The sequence below is a fragment of the Triticum dicoccoides genome, chromosome 3A, assembly GCF_002162155.2.
Source record: "Triticum dicoccoides isolate Atlit2015 ecotype Zavitan chromosome 3A, WEW_v2.0, whole genome shotgun sequence".
Lineage (NCBI taxonomy): Eukaryota > Viridiplantae > Streptophyta > Magnoliopsida > Poales > Poaceae > Triticum > Triticum dicoccoides.
The window spans coordinates 438,106,278-438,114,638 of NC_041384.1; the positions used below are offsets into that span (position 1 = coordinate 438,106,278).

At 47.9% G+C, this 8,361-nt stretch overlaps 1 protein-coding gene across 1 annotated transcript in view; it reads left to right on the plus strand.

Moving 5' to 3' along the window:
* Positions 1-5,060: 5,060 nt before the first annotated feature.
* The window catches only part of LOC119268451 (glycerol-3-phosphate acyltransferase 1-like), a 9,119-nt gene continuing 5,818 nt past the window's right edge, over positions 5,061-8,361 (plus strand). The window contains exon 1 of the mRNA XM_037550099.1: positions 5,061-5,991. Within this exon, the coding sequence (XP_037405996.1) occupies positions 5,242-5,991 (750 nt within the window). The 5' untranslated portion in view covers positions 5,061-5,241. The remainder of the gene's footprint in view (positions 5,992-8,361) is intronic.

Consider the following 8,361-nt stretch of genomic DNA (forward strand, 5'->3'; position numbering starts at 1 on the left):
GGTGAACATCAATATGTTGATCATATCTACTATATGATTCACGCTCGACCTTTCGGTCTCAGTGTTCCGAGGCCATATCTGCATATGCTAGGCTCGTCAAGTTTAACCTGAGTATTCTGTGTGTGCAAAACTGGCTTGCACCCGTTGTAGATGGACGTAGAGCTTATCACACCCGATCATCACGTGGTGTCTGGGCACGACAAACTTTGGCAATGGTGCATACTCAGGGAGAACACTTTTATCTTGAAATTTAGTGAGAGATCATTTTATAATGCTACCGTCAATCAAAGCAAGATAAGATGCATAAAAGATAAACATCACATGCAATCGATATAAGTGATATGATATGGCCATCATCATCTTGTGCTTGTGATCTCCATCTCCGAAGCATCGTCATGATCACCATCGTCACCGGCGCGACACCTTGATCACCATCATAGCATCGTTGTCGTCTCGCCAATCTTATGCTTCCACGACTATCGCTACCGCTTAGTGATAAAGTAAAGCATTACAGCGCAATTGTATTGCACACAATAAAGCGACAACCATATGGCTCCTGCCAGTTGTCGATAACTCGGTTACAAAACATGATCATCTCATACAATAAAATTTAGTATTATGTCTTGACCATATCACATCACAACATGCCCTGCAAAAACAAGTTACACGTCCTCTACTTTGTTGTTGCAAGTTATACGTGGCTGCTACGGGCTTAGCAAGAACTGTTCTTACCTACGCATCAAAACCACAACGATAGTTTGTCAAGTTGGTGCTGTTTTAACCTTCGCAAGGACTGGGCGTAGCCACACTTGGTTCAACTAAAGTTGGAGAAACTGACACCCGCCAGCCACCTGTGTACAAAGCACGTCGGTAGAACCAGTCTCGCATAAGCATACATGTAATGTCGGTCCGGGCCGCTTCATCCAACAATACCGCCGAACCAAAGTATAACATGCTGGTAAGCAGTATGACTTATATCGCCCACAACTCACTTGTGTTCTACTCGTGCACAAGCATCAACGCATAAAACCTAGGCTCAGATGCCACTGTTGGGGAACGTAGTAATTTCAAAATAATTCCTACAAACACGCAAGATCATGGTGATGCATAGCAACGAGAGGGGAGAGTGTTGTTCACGTACCCTCGTAGACCGAAAGCGGAAGTGTTAGCACAACGCGGTTGATGTAGTCATACGTCTTCACGATCAGCCCGATCCAAGTACCGAACGCACGGCACCTCCGAGTTCAGCACACGTTTAGCTCGATGACGTCCCGCGAACTCTGATCTAGCAGAGCTTCACGGGAGAGTTCCGTCAGCACGACGGCGTGGTGACGGTGATGATGTTGCTACCGACGCAGGGCTTCGCCTAAGCACCGCTACGATATGACTGAGGTGGAATATGGTGCAGGGGGCACCGCACATGGCTGGGAGAGATCAACTGATCAACTTGTGTGTCTAGAGGTGCCCCCCTGCCCCTGTATATAAAGGAGCAAGGGGGAGGCTAGCCGGCCCTCTATGGGCGCGCCAGGAGGAGGAGTCCTCCTCCTAGTAGGAGTATGACTCCCCTTTCCTACTCCTACTAGGAGGAGGAAAGGAAGCAGGAGAAGGAGAAGGAAGGAGAAGGAAGGAGAAGGAGGAAAAAGAGGAAAGGGGGGCCGGCCCCCTAGTCCAATTCGGTTTGGGCTAGGGGGGGCGCGCGCCCTGCCTCCTCTCTTCCACCACTTGGCCCATGAGGCTCATTACTTCTTCCTCGTATTCCCGTAACTCCCCGGTACCCCCGAAAATACCCGAATCACTCGGAACCTTTCCGATGTCCGAATATAGTCGTCCAATATATCGATCTTTACGTCTCGACCATTTCGGGACTCCTCGTCATGTCCCCGATCTCATCCGGGACTCCGAACTACCTTAAGTACATCAAATCACATAAACTCATAATACAATCGTCACCGAAACTTTAAGCGTGCGGACCCTACGGGTTCGAGAACTATGTAGACATGACCGAGACATGTCTCCGGTCAATAACCAATAGCGGAACCTGGATGTTTATATTGGCTCCCACATATTCTACGAAGATCTTTATTGGTCAGACCGCATAACAACATACGTTGTTCCCTTTATCATCGATATGTTACTTGCCCGAGATTCGATCGTTGGTATCTCAATACCTAGTTCAATCTCGTTACCGGCAAGTCTCTTTACTCGTTCCATAATACATCATCCACAACTAACTTATTAGTTGCAATGCTTGCAAGGCTTAAGTGATGTGCATTACCGAGAGGGCCCAGAGATACGTCTCCGACAATCGGAGTGACAAATCCTAATCTCGAAATACGCCAACCCAACATGTACCTTCGGAGACACCTATAGAGCACCTTTATAATCACCCAGTTACGTTGTGATGTTTGGTAGCACACAAAATGTTTCTCCGGTAAACGGGAGTTGCATAATCTCATAGTAATAGGAACATGTATAAGTTATGAAGAAAGCAATAGCAACAAACTAAACGATCAAGTGCTAAGCTAATGGAATGGGTCAAGTTAATCACATCATTCTCCTAATGATGTGATCCCGTTAATCAAATGACAACTCATGTCTATGGCTAGGAAACATAACCATCTTCGATTAACGAGCTAGTCAAGTAGAGGCATACTAGTGACACTCTGTTTGTCTATGTATTCACACATGTATTATGTTTCCGGTTAATACAATTCTAGCACGAATAATAAACATTTATCATGATATAAGGAAATAAATAATAACTTTATTATTGCCTCTAGGGCATATTTCCTTCAATCCTGGGATGACGGGGCTAGCCGGTGAGTTGATGTCGACACGACCTACCCCCTTAGAGATGAATGTGAAGGAGCCAAAGGTTAGGCTCTCTCCCGACGGAAGGCCGCCAGAAGCAGAAAAATATTTGATCCAAGATCAGTCTCCAGCCAGCGCCACCCATGCCTGGCGCACTAACTGGTGCAAAATACCGCCAGTTTCCTCGGTATGGGTCCAAGCGCAGCTGGAAGTCCTTGATTGAAGGTCACACCAGGGTTTATCTTGGTTCGGGCCTCTGAAGAGTAATACCCTACATCCTGCTGGTTTTCATTATTCATGATGGAGGGATACCTCATGCGAGGGGTTACAATGGTGTATGAGATTGCTACCGAGAGTTTTCTACCTATGGATAGATGATGAGGAGGACCCTAGGCCTCCATTTATATAGACATGAGAGGTCCAGGGTTTACATGGCGGTACATGCGATCAGGGGCACTTCCGCCTTCTAATCTTGGAGGGCACGAAGGTCGTCATCGCCTTCTAGGGTTTGCTCCTTGGAATGGGCCTAGTGGGCTCCTTATAGTTGATGAGGCCGGGCTCTGTGGTGCTTAGCCACCCCCGATACATAGGACCCCATCAGTTGCCATCACTCAAAAGAGGGATGGTCGCAGAGGATTCTCTAGCGACGGTGGCAGCTAAGCGCCTCCTCCTTGCCTTTGACATGGTCGTGAGGAGGGGAAGTGGTGAGAGAAAATCTGGTGTCGCGCTCGCTCGAGGCACTTACAAGAGCGCAAAAACAGTGAGAGAAAGGAGAAGCAGCCAAAATCGGGCAAAAGTAACCCTCCCCACAGTGTGCCTTTAAATAAGCGAGCGGAGGTGAAACGGTTAGCATTGAAATCTCACCAGTAATGGGATTCAAAACGCAATGTTGTCAAATCATCCACCACACAGAATCAAATCCCGAGTCGTCATAGGAGTAACCGCCCGAACCATGCGCTGTAATTGAGGCAACATCATTACTTCGTGGTTTCACCGCATGCCACGTACAACCGACTACTACTACTACTACGACGACGACTACAGTTCATCATGTGCACGTTTTGCATGGGACCCAAGGTGATCACACCTTGGTACAGTGGCACGTGGCGTAACCCACTCGATGTTCTGCACTCAATGCGCGCAATTGAGGGGACATTATGGTCAAATATTCCGTTTGACGACTGTCATCCTTCGTGTTGCCTATGGTTCGGTTTTGACTAAAGCTTGACCATGTTAGGCGTCACATCATGCAGTGGGCAAACCAAGAGAGGGGTACCAAGTACCTCTCCGAGCAGTTCCAGGTTTGCACTTGGTGCTCTACCAGACACGTTCATACTCAGACATTCATTTTTGTTTAGAAAAAAGAGTCAATGACTACCTCTCACAAGTCATAGCTCACTCGAGACGCCAAGCATATATGGATTCGGCAACCCCTGTGACACTAGCTAGTTGGCCCCCTAACCAAATGCCCAAGTTGGATGGCTGAGTTTTGAAGATGAGGATCGACACAAACTGGCAATGACCCACTAGGATAAGACCAGGTGTTCTTCAACATCACTCGGGATCCATGATATGCTCTTTGACGAGCCACAAGCCAGGCTCCCCGCTAAGCATGTAGGGTATTAATGAGTCTGGTACTTAAAATTGCTTTTAGGTAACCTTTTCGATACGCTTCGAGCAAGGCCTCGACTCAGTCGGCTAGATGACTATCACAGCCAGTTCCCACCAAAAACTTTCCTCATCCAAGGAGTCGGCGCGATCCCAGAGACCTTGAAGGACTCGGGGGGTTACTGGCGGTGGGATCCCCCGGGGTAGGCCCACGATCAGGATTCGACCCAGTAGGCTCAAATGGGCTGAGTTTTTGCAAGGAGATTCACTCGGCTGGCTCGATATCGATCAACCCAGTTGACATAACAACCAAATCCCAATCGTCAGAGAAGCCGACGTCCATCAGACTGACTCAAATGTGGTCACTCAAGACACCCACTGTATGTAAAGAATCTAGGTACGTCGCATGGTGTAGGTTTGATAGATTGTCTACACAAAAATCTCAAACCATGACTATTGCCGCAAAAAACCCACGACATTGATGACGTGGACAATTTTACCTATCAGCTACAACGACATGAACCTTTGAATGATACTCCTATAGGTCTGTCCCCTAATTTCTCCCACCTACCACCTTAATTATCTTCCACAGCTTGATCCCGTTCCTTCCTCTCATCCCCATATATCCGTTGCCGATGAATCTCCTGTAAACCCGCACTACCACAGTGCGACTGCCAAGAGCCCACGACTGGCACCACCCACCTTTTCATCGTCTCTCCTATCCCGAGCACTTCGCCCTTTGTAGCAGCAAGACACCATCAGAAAGGCAAGTTGGTGAAGCTTGCACAGATACAGTGTCCGTGCGGACATAGGAAACAGGAGATGGTCTTGCACGCCATTCTCCCCAAGGTAGCCGTCCACTGGCTCATCAACTTGTACCGCGCGGCCAGGAAGCTCCGCAGCAATGCCTTCCAGTACTGCCGTAACTCCACCACCACCACCAAGCCGTCCACCGAAGCCATCTCCAGCTCCGAGCGCACCATGCCGTCCGCTGCTGATAGGACGGTGGTGTGCGACTTCCACGGCGGGCTCCTGAGGTCCACCGGCATCTTCCCCTACTTCATGCTCGTCGCCTTCGAGGGCGGCAGCCCGCTCCGGGCGCTGGTGCTGCTCGGCTTCTCCCCCCTTGTATGGATACTCGGCGAGCGCTCCGACGCCGGCGTCCGGATCATGACGTTCGTCACCTTCGTCGGGCTCAGGCCACGGGACGCGGACCTTGTGGCCCGCGCCGTCCTGCCAAAGTTCTACATGGAGAGGCTCCACGCACAGGTGTACGACCACCTGTGGCTGCCGGCGAAGAGGAAGGTGGCGCTGACGAGCACGCCGAGGGTAATGGCGGAGTGCTTCCTCAAAGAGTACATGGCCGCCAACGTGGTTGTCGGGTGCGAGCTTCAGATGGTTGAGGTAGGGCGCGTGTTGTATTTCACCGGGCTGCTGTGCGGGTCAGGATCAGGCCCGGGCCTGGGGCAGAAGGCGCTGAGGGAGGCGTTCGAAGCAGACGGCAACATGGCCGACGTTGCCGTCGTCGGGAGCTCCAACCCACTCGACCACCTCTCTGCCCCCTACTGCAAGGTGCATTCGTTCGCGCTTTTTCTCCTTATTACTTCTCTGGGTGTTTGGTTTAGAAGTCCTAAGACTTTTTCTAGTCCCAGGGACTAATCAAAAAAAACTCTTTAGTAGAGTCTTTTTCTAGTTCCTGTAGAAAAAGTCCCTCCCGTTTGGTTTCTAAAGACTTTTTAGGGACTTTTTCTAATCTCTGGGACTAAAAAGTCCCTGAACCAAACACCCCCATAGTACTATACGTACGATTGTCTTTAGTTCATCACTGTACCCACGTAGTCCCAAGTCCCAACGTTCCCAAGTGGTGACTTCTTTTGCATTGTCTTGCGTGCTTAAATTCAGCGTGGTGCCCTACAGTTTCGTTCTGTTAATTTTTATGAAAAATGTTAGAACATCTTATATTTATAAACGGAGTGACTAGTACTTACCCAAGCACAGGGCACAATTACTCGTCCAAACGTACTCTCACATCCTCCTTTTCAAAAGAATATGTACGTGTAAATGACATCCGATAAAATGCATCACCAAGTCATTTTGCCCTTACAATTATTATGCCAGCACCTGAAACATCATGTACAGATGAGCGGAGAGAGGTAAGCCTTTTGCACCAACGGATTTCTCGACGAGCACTGCTATGCACACTACACTTTGCCAACGATTTGTGCACGACAATCAATTGCTTCCGTCCATGCATGGCAACAGACGTCCATCGTGCGGCGGTCGTGCACACCATTCATCATCTGCACATCAGTTCCGTTTGTGGACGCTTCCAAGGAATAATGGGGAGAGAGACTCTTTTGAGCGCAAGGAGATAAGTCACATATGTACCTTTTTTTAATCACTTTCAGCTATCGCGTTCCCAACCGTCTCCATTAATAATATTTAGAGAGAAAAAAGACGTGACCGTACTACGCGGACAGGACTCCCTGTCTTGTACGTGTGGCAGCATGATAAGTGTGGGGTCGGGAAGAAAAATAGGGGAAGGGATGTACCACTCCTACTTGAGCAATAACACACCGACGGGCCGACACTAGGCAACTCAAATTTACTTTTAGATTTTGGCTACACGCTTTTTTGGTACTCTGGAGGCGGAATGGATACACCTTTTCTTTTACTGGACAGAAGAAATGGATAAACTTGGCGAGACACTGGGAGTGTCCGATCTCAGATCCAATCTCTGGTGTGGTCGGTACATGGGAATCTTTAGTATGTTTGGTGACAGTTAAAACCTTGTTCTTCCTCCCAAGGCACCTCCCGCAAGTGCCTATACAGCGGCAAACATCGGCACGACAGAACGAGGCATTAACTTGGAATTGCATTGAAGCTTTGCATCTCATCCCCCCAAAAAAAAAAGCTTTGCGTCTGTATTGAAGTGGCAGCATAGTGGGGAGTTACAGGAGCGAGGAGAATGGATTTTGCGCGCTCCTGGCAGAACAAATTTTTTTTTGAAAAGGAGGTTAAGACCTTCAATCGGGCTTCTGCATCAATCATACGGTCATCTTTATTTATTATTCAACATGAGTCTAATAAGAACATATATCAAGCCACCCGAAGCCATCACTCACACCTACAAAACTTGATAATGTGGAGTGCTCTCACTCTTTATATCTAAAATCGGTGTCGTCGCCAGTCCATCCGCATAACATATCGGAACCCACAACCAGGGCAGCGGATCTAAAAGCGTACACCATATGCACACGTTTTAGGCGCTGCCATCATCATCGAACCGCCGATCCATCTTCGGAAGAGAGATCTGCATCATCCTTGCTAGTCCATTCATCCGTCAAAGCCATCGCTTAGTTAACAAATTTTGAAAACTCGGTTGAAAGCTTTGGAAAAAAACAAAAAACCGGTATGTTGATATGAGGGTGCGTCATGTGCCAGTAACTTATTGTGAAATAGTCATTTATTCGCAAGGTATGCAAAAAAACGTTGGTGAGCTAGAATAGCCATGTTTCTGATAGAAGTGTCTGCATTTGTTATTTTTCTCACAACTTACAAACATGGTAGAAAGCATGGAACCCCGTCTAAAATCAACCGGTGAATATCGAATCAAAGTGAGAAGCGCCTGTTTCAAAAATTAAGTTGATGAAGAGAAAAGGCTATTTTATACTATGTGTTTTGGTTGGTGATGGCAATGCTATCAATTGAGCTTTTGTCGATCGAGGGCAGACATGATTTTCTTGTTTTGCTTTAGATAAATGCCACCGCAATTCTATCGATTTAGAGAATTGTCACTGCATCTTCCCTCTTTTGAAAAATGCCACTACAACTTTGCATCGCCCTTATAGATGCCATTATGTAAAATTTCTGACTGAAATAACCCTGTCTTCCTCCTTGTCCTCTACTTCCTTCATCCACTCCTCTCTCTCTCTCTCTCTC